Consider the following 13161-nt stretch of genomic DNA (forward strand, 5'->3'; position numbering starts at 1 on the left):
GGCCTGTGATTCAGCATTATATTAATTTATTTGTTACTCAGTTGTAAACGTTGATTAACAAGACAAAACGCAAACGGGTAAACGTCATGTTTAAACGCTACTGACTTGTAAAACTGGCAGCTGACCTGTAAAAATTTTATAAGTTAGTAATCTAGTAATTTCATTGGCCAGAATTAATGCGAAGTCTCTGTTACATGGATAACATGATATTTTAGACATTTCTTCGAGATCAAGTTAAGAACTAATTATTTACGTTAACTATTGTTTACAAATGAGTAACAAATAAAATATTGTACATTATACGCCAGGTAATAGTTTTTACTGGCTCTAGGAGATGACAGGCTCGCCTGACGGCTCGCCAGTCAACTTCTCCTATCGCCAGTAAAAACTCACTTACCTGGCTAATAATGTAATTCGATCTTGTCATTTCCTACGCACAAAAGTTCTGTCTTTTATTTAATTCCCTTCCCGATGATGTCTCACGTCCCAACACATAAAGAACCGATTACACAACGTAGGAGTTCATTCGTGCCATCCATGTTGAGCCGACTGCCATTCCAATTCAAACGTACCGCGAAACTACCATCGTTTCGACTTGAAAGGTAGGTGGTTCGGCATTGTAGAGTTGCCAACGGTAAGTATAGGGTAAATCAACGTTTTCAGTGTCGGCTTGATAGACCCCTAGGAACATTACAGTATTTTATGTCCAGTATGGATATTCTATAAATATACATTTTGGATGTGATATGGATGTTTAGGCACACACATTGTATGTATATTTTATGTATCAATCTTATACCTCCTCACGAGGATCTTCTATGTATATACATGGTATTATATGGTATGTATATACGTTTTGGATTAGATACATGCGTTTTCTGTATTACCGACATTACAAACGTTAGCGTCTCATTTTCTGTGAATTACGGCGATGAAGATATAGTAAGGTGCTATTGCAAATACACTTCATTTTTCTAAAATCAGGAGTGTTATTCCGCGAGTTATTAATGAGTTTGTTTGTCTAATTTGGACAGTGAAAGTAATCATTTTTATTTCGTGTGTGCATGACCTAACGTTGCAAATATGTGTTAGTGATATGTAAAGACTGGATGGGAATTAATATAAGGAAAAGAATGGCAGGTATGTTAGCAACCTGTTTGTTATGAACTCGCGCTATTATAGCGTTGAATAAGAACAGGATCAAGATCACTCAAGACTACCGTGTTAAATAAAACAATAATAATTTCTTAAGCACATTTTCCATTGAATACTAGGAGACTTAATAAACAAAAAGCTACACTCAGTGAAAAGAATTTATTTATGTAGGTATAGACGATAGTAAACTTCTCGAATGTTAGAGGAATCTCTATGGAACATCCATTCTGAATGTATACAACATACATAGAATATCCTATTGAACATCTTTGCATATTACAGGAATATTCACGGTATATCCAGTTGTCAGTATACCAATATACACAGCATGTCTGATGCATATTCATGCATTTACAGAAGACATCCAAAACGTATATACTATGTATTATGTGAAGTCTGCCAAACTTACAGTTACCCCATGCACATACATAGGACATTTGCGACATACTTTTCCACATCCTATGGATATACAAAATCCCACGTGGAATGTGCATGTTATATGCAATGTATATAGGTTTGCTATGTGGGCTTCAGCTAAGCCTAGCACTAGGCAGAGGCTTAAATTTTTCGGTGCAAATGTGGCCATTAGAGATGCACTATGATACATTGAAATTCGCTTAACTAAAATATCAAAATTGTTATGGGTGCTGTTCGCTGCCATGGTTACCATCAATAAATATTATTTTATCAATACTGAAACATGTCAGTGTGTCATCATCGAAACAGCAGAACTTTCGGATTTTATTTGAAAATTAACAATTAAGTAAGTAGTTAAATTAAATTAAAATGCAATCGGTGGTTACATTTGAAAAACCGATACAACATGTCGGTTTGGCCGATTGGCATGCCAAACAGTGGGAGATTCAACAAACCAACGACACAAGGCGAAATGATGCATTTAAATTGAGACACGAAGCGCGACAATTACGCAATGAAACACGAATTCGTACCGAATGGGATACGTACCATAACAATGCCAGATTGGCCGATCGGATTACGGAGTTAAGTCGCTGGAGGGAAACGCTAGAAGGTTGTCTAGCACGCGTGGACAAGGAAATAAATTCGCTGAAGGATGAAAAATTTGCAACGGAACGCGAGCTCGATGCTCTTGGTATACCACTGGGGGTGATTTCGGAGTGTATCACGATGAGAGACTGCCGTCAAGGTACTGAGTTAACATATGATGATGGTGACACCGAATTGAAAAAAGTAAGATTCTTTTTTGGTAGGTTTATATTTTTCAAATCGGTTTCTAGGAGCTGTGTGTCGTGGAGAACGTGAAGAAGCTATTAATGGACAGATGCCAGGCCACATGGGAGAAGCTTAATAGATTAGAAGAGGTGCGTTTTAAGTTACGTTTGGATATTAATGACAAAAAGGAATCTATCGCTATTGATACCGATCAGCTAACATTGGACAAAAATTGCGCAAATATTAGTTTCAAAACTGATCCCTTAAAAATTCCGCAAGGGTAAACTTATCAAGTTCTTCATGGTAGCGTTCTAGAGATGTACTCTTTTCAGCTCCATCCCTTACGAAACATGGTTGGAACATTCGCGCTATACCAAGTTGCTAGCAGACAGCGAATTAACAGACACAGCCAAACTAAGAGAAGCCTTATTTGTGGTCCGAGAACGCGCGCGTAATGACATGAGGGCGCAAAGAGACTGCGTCGATTTCACCCTTCGCAAACGAATTTACGAAACCCAACGCGCCCGCAACGAACTGGAGTGGCAGCTGATGAAGATGCATGACGAAATGGACAAGGTGATTAAAGAAATCGAAACTCTCAACGAAGCTCTAAGGGCCAAAACGGACGCGCTGAAGCTATGCGAAACTCGCTTGGAGAACAGGTCGTACAGGCCGGGCATCGAATTGGCACGCGACGAGGCGGAGGCCGGTCTGAAGGACGAGGTTTTGCAACTTCGCCAAACCCGCAAGGATTTGGAGGATAAAATTTATTGCGCGAAGGCCACTTACAACGCTTTGGAAAACCAGCAAGTTATTATAGACAGGGACCTGGCGAATAAAAGTCATTCGCTGATGACCGATATTAGATGTCTTGATCTTAGGGCTAGACTGAAAACCGAATCCGTGTCGGAGACCGATCGAAATGTCACCCTTGTGCACATGGAAGATGAGATTCCACCAACTTAAATTAAAAATGCAGATATATTTGTAACAGACCTTGGATAACGCACCTTCCGTCCACTATACCTGTTTATTAATTGAAATATTGCAAATTATGCAAGGTAATTGAAATGGCGCACTATATCTTTAAATAAATGACTTTACTAGAATCGTATAGAATTTGCGTAGAGGTTATAGCTCACTTATTTACGTTAAACTTTGCGGATGACCAAGTGGTACTTACTATCGCAACACACGAATGATAAGGAATTTATGTTAACAAGGTTGTTGTAACGGGTGGTCGCTTTAGCCGTTTCCAAGCAAGTATTTTTGTATTTTGAAAAATGTATACAGATACCGCTTTGTACGAAACAGGAACAAAAGTATGTCTAGCCTTTAAAAACAATAACAACTCGTTCATTTTTGATAGAAACGTGTATTCTCGAGGTAAAACGTTAGAGAGGTAAGTATTGAATTGAAAGGTTTTTTTTGCAGACGAGGCTAGACTTTCGAACAGGTACCACCTGAACTTCCAAAGGCGACTCGACAGCAACTCATTTTTAATCGCCCGTTACTAGGTGTGCGAGTATCGACTGTTTGTCTACTTCGCAGGTGTCCAGATCCCTTACCAGAGTGTTTTGGCAGTCTCGCATGCCGCCGAATGTGTTTTCCACTTCATTGGTTATGAATTCCTTGATAGTAAACATCCAGATCTTGGTGATGTTTGTCTTCTGCACAACCGCACAAACCACGGAGCGTTTACAACCATCCCCAATGCCTTGAGATGCGTCTTTCTGTGTATTTTCTGACGTTCCAGAGCGTCCGCAAAGGCGTCAGCCTTCTCGGAGTTCGTGTATACCAGCTCTTCTGACTCTTCTAGACGTTCCCGTCATCCCGTCAGGAGCAAAATATCTCATCGTTTCAGGATCGCAGACGGTCTTTTTAGGACTTCTTTCTGAAGTTGTGGATGATGGTTTTGGCCTCCTCTTGAAAGTCTTCGGAACTCGGATCGGTTTAATAGATACCACTGGAAGCGAGTTCTGGAGTTGCTGGGAGGAAACTAACGTTCGAGAGACTCCGCAAAGGCGTCGGCCTTCTCGGAGTTCGTGTACACCAGCTCTGCTGGCTCTTCTAGACGTTCCCGTCATCTTTTAAAGGGAGCAAAATATCTCCTCGTTCCAGGATCCCAAACGGTCTTTTTAGGACTTCTTTCTGAAGTTGTGGATGACGGTTTTGGCCTCCTCTTGAAAGTCTTCGCAACTCGGATCGGTTTAACAGATACCACTGGAAGCGGGTTCTGGATCGTTTTTTTTTCTTCCGGACCAGGTGTCAGATCCAACCCGGAAGGCGGTTTATTTACTTCAAAAACTGTTCGATTTGGGTATATGACCCCTTATATCAAATTTTGATACCAATGATGCGTAAATTAAAAAAAATTGTTGTGGCTAGCACAAATACCACCACCACACCTGCGCATACGCGTTCTGTCCAAAAGCTTTTCAGCTCTTCCTTTTATATCTAAGAATATGTGTACCAAATTTGGTTGCAATCGGTTCAGCCGCAAATGAGAGTACAGACGGACCGACAGGCCGATCGACCGTCAAAAAGGTGGGGGATCATTTTTTATCCCAATGCAATACCTTCCTTACTGACGTGCGGGTGGCAATAATTATTGCATACCACCATTGAATAATAATATTCAATGATACCACTTAAAATAATTACGTATGAGTAAATTATTAAACAAGTACCATTTTTGGTGCCGACAATGACGCCACTTCCTTCAACCTTTCCCTCAACTATTTGATATTGAAAATCAACAAAATCATGATTTGCAGCCTGGTCCGTCAAAAAGACCAAGGAGGTGATAATGTCATGTCATTTAGAACATTAGGAAGTTACGTTAAATCATTAATATTTATGTATAGTAAAATACTGGAGCGCTATAAAATCTTAATGAATTAATAAAATTGAAAAAGTTTGTAATGAAAATTATTCCTTGAAAACCCCTCTATTAAGATACTCTGAGGTCGTTTTTTTGTAAAACCACCAGAAAAAAAGTTATAACGGCCAATTGAACATTGTTTACAAAATGTTCATCAATTTTCGTTTATAACTTTGTTATTTTTAGTTCTACGACTAAAAGTTACTGAACCAATATAGAGAGAGAGAGAGAGTTATAGAGAATTTTATTTTTATTCAAAAATGTCAGAATAAATTTTATGTGAGAATAATAGTTGGTCAGATAAACCATAAAAACCATTTGCACCCATTTTTTCAAGATGGCTGCCGTGGGACCAGGGCTGCAACCCCACTAACTTGTGATATCTAAAAAATAAAATTGCGTCCTCTGACAAATACACGCAAAAAAAATGTAACATTTCATAGGACTACTATGATATGGCCTTTAATGTTAATGTATGTAAAACAGTAAAACATATCCGTTTGTTAATATACCTAACTGTAGAGAATTATTTTTACATTTCTACAAATCGAACTTTAATCTTAATTATACATTACAGTAGGAAAACATTGTGTAGGGACCTTTTCTATTATAAATAACACATCGCGCTTCAAAAAATTTCCATGCAATTTGTAAATGATTTCTGTTCGAAAAACAAGCCTCGAAAATCCATGGAACTTCCCACGCAGTCGTAATAGAAGGTTTTTATGGAAAGGTTCGTAAACTTGCCAAAAGTAATGTAAGAGTCTGCCCCATTTACGACCAAAAGAGTCCCTGATTCGGATATGGAATTTAGTAACTTACGGGTTTGGTTGAAATCCTCACTTAAAAATAAAAACCAGAAACACGCAGCATGCAAATGCTCTTTCACGCATTAAAACCTGTCTCTCTATAAAAAAGCCTGAAAGCCGATCTCTCTCATACAGATTAGAAACTCGAGTTACGAGAAGCGCCCCAAAAATTCAGTACTATTTTGTGGAAGGTTTTTTTTTTAGCGAAATAGCCTTTGACAAGATCTTATTGATGGTAGAGTCAACACTGTGTAATAGAATACTGATTTGCCACACAAAAATGCGCTGAAGTCCCTCAACCCCCGTTGTCAAACGGGTTTCAGTTTCATTTTTAGTAAACATATATATCTTCTAAAAAAACAAAACGAATGGTAGTTATCTGTTGGCCCAACACATACAAGAACCGATTACAAAACGTAGGAGTTCATTCGTGCCACTCATATCTGACCGACTGCCTTCCAAATTCAAAGGTGCCGCGAAGTGTCCATCGTTTAGACTTGAAAGGTAGGTGGCTCCGCTCGTAGCTTTTTCCCAGAGTTGCCAACGGTACCTAAGTATAGGGTAAGTCAACGTTTTCAGTGTCGGCTTGATAGACCCCTAGGAACATTACAGTGTTATGGAAATTCTGATGGCAGATCCAGATTCTCCGACAAAGTGCCCCTAGAAGATGATAACGGTAACCGTCCATTTCCGACCGTTTGACATTTTCAGTTTTTCAGTGATATCTCAGTGATTTTCAAAGAAATATTCAAAAATTTCAAATGCGTAAAGGGGCAACTTTGCCTACACTCTATCTCTCACCGTTATGGAGATCACAATGGTGAGTCACGAATTTGAACCAGCCTGTACAATTTCAGATGGTTTTTGTATTTCTGTTTTTCATTTTGTAGTCGCAGTGGATGTATTTCTTGCACCTGTGTGTTATGCTAGGTTTATTCTTGCTGGTTTCAATTCCGTTTTTTTTCGGTCTTGGTTTGCTGTTCGGAACCAATATTTTTGCGTAATAAATTTCGTTTTTCTCGTAGCGGATTCAATTCCTTTCCCGAACAGAGTTGCCAAAGGGCCTGTTGAAGGTTGCTCCAACATTAAAAGTTTAAAACTTTAAATAACCAAAAGACAATGCGTATTTTTCGAATGAAGGTCATAGAGCATTTTTTGAAATGCCCGGAAAAATCTTTATTTTTGTCAGGGACGTAGCAACAGGAGGTGCAACTGGTGCGACGCACCAGGGCCCGGGCGCCGAAGGGGCCCGGCCCGGCGTTTACTTTGTTTAAACTATTTCTATGTTACTGTTACATAATGAATGAAAGGTATAATGTTAGAACAAGAAATTACTAGAAAATATGGGGTACAGAAGGATTTTAAGAAATTGGTTATTATTGTACTTATTCTGTTAAAATGTAAATTTAGCAATATATCGGCAGACCTTCATGAATCATAATCTTTCCTTTAAGAGATAAGCGCACTGTGGTAGGGACCGACTCTAATAGGTATGTAAAATTGTAAAATATACATTACGTAAAATAATTTTGTCAATTTTGTGTTAAATGAATAAATAAACTTCAATATACCCATTACGATTAATAATTATCATTACTTTCTTTGGCTTTTACAGTGCCAGTGAAAGAGTAATTGTATTAGTGCATGATGACCTACTAATCGTCATCTCATCATAATCACATATAAGTAACAATGAGCCACTATAAACATCTGTCTGGAGCTGAGAAGCGAAAACGCAAAGAAATTATTAAGCTGTCTTATATTGAATTGAATTTATGTTATCATGTTGGTTACCATTGTTCAGCCATACGTTTTTGTGCATTGTTCAATAAACTATTATGCTAGTGATTTTTTTTAATGATGCAGTGGGGCCCGTATGTTTGGTGTTGCACCAGGGCCCGCTCCTAAGTTGTTACGTCCCTGATTTTTGTTTTTATAAAATCAAACCTAAGCGAGTTACAACTAAAGTAACTTTGGTCCCTATTTAGATCATTTTTTAAGAATTAAAAAAAAGTGTGAATGTTGGCGTTTTGTGCGTCCGTCTGTCCTCCCGTCCGGACCCACTTCTTCGGTTTTGAACTACTTTTAGGGGAATAGTCCTAGAGTCCTGGAATTTTCTTGCAATATGTAGCCTATACCTTGAAGGTGTGCCAGTGCCAGTGTGGTTTGTAAACTATAACTTTCTGCGCGACTTCTTTCCGGGGTCAGTGAGTGGCTGCGGAAAGGATCGAGGAGGTAGAAATTAATTTTATCTTTAATGGTATTCCAATTAAAGCTCCCTCCCTACAAAAGGAACTGTTTTCTACTAACTAACGCCCTACTTTCTGACTCCTCATCAAAAGAGGGGATTGGAGGGGGCGGGGGGAGGTGAAACAGGTTTTATTCTTCATGGTACTCTAATGAAAGGTCTCAACAAAAGGAATTAATTTCTACCAACCATAGCCTCCTCTCCGACTCGTATCGTGATCGGATATAGGTAAATAATTCCTTACTGATTGTCGGAGGATGGTACTCACAAAGGGCGATTGGGACGTCTGGAAGAAACTTCTCGAGCGAATATCTCGAAAGCGCTTTGTCGGAGGAAAGTACCCATAAAAGCAAAATGAATTGTCTGGACGAAACATATTTATCTAACAAGAAAGAAATCGATAAATATAGCATATGGTACTACCTTATAACACAACCGTTTGCTAAGCTAAGCTATTTCGGTTGTTATACTTGTTTTCATTCGGCGACAATGTGGGAATCACCACACCAATTCAAAATAATCGTTACTTTATGTATGTACTGTACTTAGTTTTGGAAAATCTGAGCTTGAAGAGAAGAGACGTTCTTGCCAAAAATTGCATTTTCTTCAAAATAACTCAAAATCTATTAAAGATACGTAAAATTTTATGGAGCAGAAAATTATACGTTTTGATTTTTTGAAGATTTCTACGAGCGGTTGCACTTCTAATCGCTTTGAATATTTGCTACTAAACATTCTTACTTCCTTGTGGAGTGGAGTAGTATTTCATACTAGAGACACTCGGATCCGTTCCCCATAATTATAGGTATTTTTGTAAAGCGAATTTTATCACCTTTAAAATGGTGTGTAATTCGATGAAGAGTACATATTACAATTTCAAAGTGGGGGTAGTTGGGGTGTGGGGATGATTGCTAAAACTAGAGGTAGACCTTCCATTAAACTTCCCCCTAGCACTCTATATGGACGTGTTTTCGCAATTTTTGTCTTTTTGAATAACAAATTACAATCGGTGGTGTTTTGAAACGAAAGCACTGTAAATTTTTCCAGGTAAGCGCCGACTTGGATTAATCCATAATTCAGCAAAATCGGAAAGACGTAACAACTTTAACAATTGCACTACCTGCAACATTGTTATATGATTTAGTTTTATTTAACACATTTAAATAGAAAATCACAAATACTGCTTGATGGACGTCATTAATAAATACTTAAAATTAAAAAATAAATATCCTATTATCACAGGCAAATTCAACGGAAGAAATTTCATACGGAAATAAATAAATGGCACCGGCTGCACTCTCTATCGTGCCCTTTCTGCTATTGCACTTTGTCTTCATACTTATATCACTTTTCTAAACTACCCCAATTGACCGCGACGCTATTTGATGTTACCGGTAACCGTCTGACAGGAGCACCGTGTGTGATTTGTCGTCGCAACGTTGATGTACTTCTCTTTAAGCAGGCTGCCTTTTCCGGCGTGACCAAGCAGTCGGAAGGTGAGACGGACCTCCTCCAGGACCTGGGGCGCGCATTGTTTCGTCCTGCTCTGACAGCAACCGGAGTGCGAGTCGCATCTGTATAAAACCGTCATTTTTGGGAATACCTAAAAAAATCGAAGGAAAAGGAAATGAGATACGGATAGTAGACAAATTATCAGTTATAGCATTCAGCTACTGATGTACTAAATTTTAAATTATTATTTGAAGGTAGGTCAATTTACATAAATAAATAGTGGCATTTGCATTTATATTAAAATAAGCGGGATTTCCTCAACAGTTCAAGGCTGATTATACGGTTAGACAATCCACGTGGAAAAGATTTAAGTAAGTCAAGAGAAAATTTTGATAAGATAGTAAAAGTTGTAATACGCCACTTACGTGAGTTTGAATGTCGGGTAGTTCGTCGTCGTCCATAATTTCGTCCAATCGAAACGAACGAGGTTGCGGCGGTCCGCAAGAGAATCCGCCGACGGTCCTCTCGTGTAAACGCCAGGCGTCGACGTCTTCCGCACAATTCACTTTAACAAGTTGTAACAGTAGGAATTCCAAAAGGGTGTACCAAATCACTTTATACACTCCCATGCTCGCGTAGGCACTTTGTCTCTGAAAATTCGAACGATTCGAAGCAGTAGACGACTTTTTTTGTATTGAAATAATACGCCGATAACCTCTTGTAATGTAGTGATAGCGCTTTGAGGAGTGAACTGATCAGTTGTTCGCGGATTTTAGATCGAGTTTACGGTCTTGCAGTGAAACGGTGGTGATTAAATACCGTGCGTGAGGGAGGAAGAAGTCAGAAGTGTGACATTGTTGGGAGTTGCGGTGACTAATTTGCGGCTTATTAATAAACGTTTGGGAAACACAGTTTTTTCCAGGAGCCAATAATCGATCTCAATTACTTACATTGGAGGAGAAGGCTCGGCTACTAGTTTAAAACGTACGTAGTGAAGTGTTTACTTCTAGTCCTATCGCATTTTGCTAATTTAATGTACCGCATAGCGAGACGTACACACTATTTCCTATTGCTGTATTTAAACTACCTAATTATTGTAATCAACGCCTTTGACCCTCGCGAACAAACTAGCAACAAATAGCTGATTAGAGGTCTACAGAAAACGAATTCACGCCTTTCCTTAGGCTTTTTTGATCTTTTACCCAAGACGTTTTTAAATCAGAATTCGCGTGTAAAAGAGTACCTAAAGAAATTGAGTTGATGCAATTTGCAAGCTTTGGAATCCTATCCGATCCTACACCCTAAAATGAATGCTTGATTGTGACAAAATCTGAAAAAATTCCATTTGCTCGCTCATTTCCTGATACGAACATTCATTGCAATTAGTTACAACATAAACAGTAAGAGTAATCTACAGTGCATTTGTGTCGGCGTGATCACTTTCCCTGAATACAGGTATCATACACCCAATTAAAAATAAATTTATGGATTAGCGCAGTCAAATAGTTTGTGTCGATCGAGTTATTACATCAAATGCCTGCTTGTTATTTCCCTTAAAATAATTGGCCGACTGTACCGCACATCGGCCAAAAATATTTCATATTTTGTTCATTGCCGACTTCAACCACCAACGTTCTTTTTCTTTTTAAAAAAACGACGAAATGTACCATAATGACTCATAAATTGGCAACTTTCTCCCGCCCACCGTTTTGAGGTTTTGAAAAAAGAACGACGCACTGCTACCCTAACCTTAAGATAGCAATCTGTGTCAAAAAAACGTAGAATACTGCTGATTGCTGATTTTTGCGACGAACATTTTTTTGTACCTTCAGAGGAAGCACTGGAACTGGAATATATTAAAAGATCGAACGCGTTTCAACAGCAAAGCTGTCATCATCAGCGATCGACTGAAAGATATAAATTCTTTTCAAATTAAATTTGCAAACTGGTACAACTTCAGATGGTATAGTATCCAAAAACATTTAGGTAATCCAAAAGACCCCGTACATATGAAACATTATACAAAAGATTTGACGTTCTTTAATGTCTACTAGGCAGTAGTAATTTTAATTATACAGGATTGGTTATAAAGGCTTGTTGTGTGATCAAAACTCTCTAAACCTTCCCCATATAGTTTTTTTTTTTTTAGAGAGTTGATCACACAATATATTTCAACCCCCATTTCGAGGAACGATGGATCCAATCCAAAAAAAAATATAAAGGCTTGATAGACTAATATTGCATTTTTTTAAATAGAACAAACACCATATATATTATTCGATATTTAAATTTTTCTCTCAATTTTGTACATAATTTGTAAGAAGCATACTGTAGGTACCCAAATCCAATATTTTTCGAGTTATCGAGTTTTGAAACTAAAAGTTATTACTTTAAATCTATTGAATAAATTATTAATGCCTAGTAGATATTGAAGAACCCCAAAACTTTTGTATAAAACATATTTCGTTACTTGTATGTTTTCGCCTGTTTCCAGAATTACCAGCGACCGTGTATAATTGAGGTTTATTGGTGCCTAATGGTGTAATTGGCGTGCTCATTTCTGCTACCAACATTTTTTGAACCCTTTGTGAACTTTTTGTGGGCGATTTGACCATTTTTTCGACCTTTAAGAGGTACGACTACTGCACGAATACTGCACACTTCTTAGCTAGCTTTGGCTATACGGTATGGTGCCTAATCCTGACAACATACTTCGATCCATGCGCTATACGTAAGGTACTGCAATTTCTTGATTTGTATAAAAATAACAATCGGTTCTCTTTAATAAATTGTGTAAAAAGTATTTTATTGAAACGTTCTCTTCATTAAAACGGTTGTTCATTTAATTTAAGGGCTAACCATCAATCGATTTCGAATGATTTTAATGTCACTTTTCTTTAAAGGACAGCATTTTATCTTGGGCGCAATTGTCTCACCTTCTTTAACAACAGTGTCGTCACCATTACGAAAAACATAATTTATACAACTGCCTGCTGCCAATCGCATTGGGCTGTTTCGGCATTCAAGAACGCATCCAAGTTTTTGGTACAATGATTCCTAATGCGCTGAAAATTTGGATGACGCCAGTCTCACATTTTTTTCCAACTGTGACTGGATAGTTCCACTTACAGGGGTTGATCACCCAGCGCTCCTAAAATAAAGTTTAATTTTTACGGAAATGGTAAAAATTTTACTGTAACAATTAATCTTATGCAATGAAATAATTAATACCACGGCTAGCTCAGTAATAAATAAACATTCAATTACTCTTACCTTACGGAACGTTGGTTCTTTATGTCCTCTTATAATCTGAAACTCAAAAACCTGATCCTACGTTTTAAATCTAATTAAATATCAGGATTTTTTAAATATTCGTAATTAATCAAATACCTACCTGGTACAGATTCCTATTCAAAACAAAT

The 13161-nt window shown here is 38.0% G+C and overlaps 3 protein-coding genes across 3 annotated transcripts in view; 2 read left to right on the forward strand and 1 right to left on the reverse strand.

The window, feature by feature from the left end:
- The first annotated feature begins 1818 nt into the window (after positions 1 to 1818).
- Positions 1819 to 3455, forward strand: LOC116174105 (tektin-2). The gene is made up of 3 exons (XM_031491919.1): positions 1819 to 2364; positions 2412 to 2626; positions 2679 to 3455. Exons 1-3 carry the CDS (start codon positions 1942 to 1944, stop codon positions 3310 to 3312), a joined length of 1272 nt encoding a protein of 423 aa, XP_031347779.1. The 5' UTR covers positions 1819 to 1941; the 3' UTR covers positions 3313 to 3455.
- Positions 3456 to 9343: 5888 nt separating this feature from the next.
- LOC116173956 lies at positions 9344 to 10402 on the reverse strand. The gene is made up of 2 exons (XM_031491699.1): positions 10165 to 10402; positions 9344 to 9890 (listed from the first exon to the last, which is right to left on the reverse strand). Exons 1-2 carry the CDS (start codon positions 10366 to 10368, stop codon positions 9666 to 9668), a joined length of 429 nt encoding a protein of 142 aa, XP_031347559.1. The 5' UTR covers positions 10369 to 10402; the 3' UTR covers positions 9344 to 9665.
- A 188-nt stretch (positions 10403 to 10590) lies between these two features.
- The window catches only part of LOC116173953, a 51264-nt gene continuing 48693 nt past the window's right edge, over positions 10591 to 13161 (forward strand). The window contains exon 1 of the mRNA XM_031491693.1: positions 10591 to 10723. The gene's annotated coding sequence lies outside the window, so the exon portion shown is untranslated. The remainder of the gene's footprint in view (positions 10724 to 13161) is intronic.

The sequence above is a fragment of the Photinus pyralis genome, unplaced genomic scaffold (genome assembly GCF_008802855.1).
Source record: "Photinus pyralis isolate 1611_PpyrPB1 unplaced genomic scaffold, Ppyr1.3 Ppyr1.4_LG6, whole genome shotgun sequence".
In the NCBI taxonomy this organism is placed as follows: domain Eukaryota; kingdom Metazoa; phylum Arthropoda; class Insecta; order Coleoptera; family Lampyridae; genus Photinus; species Photinus pyralis.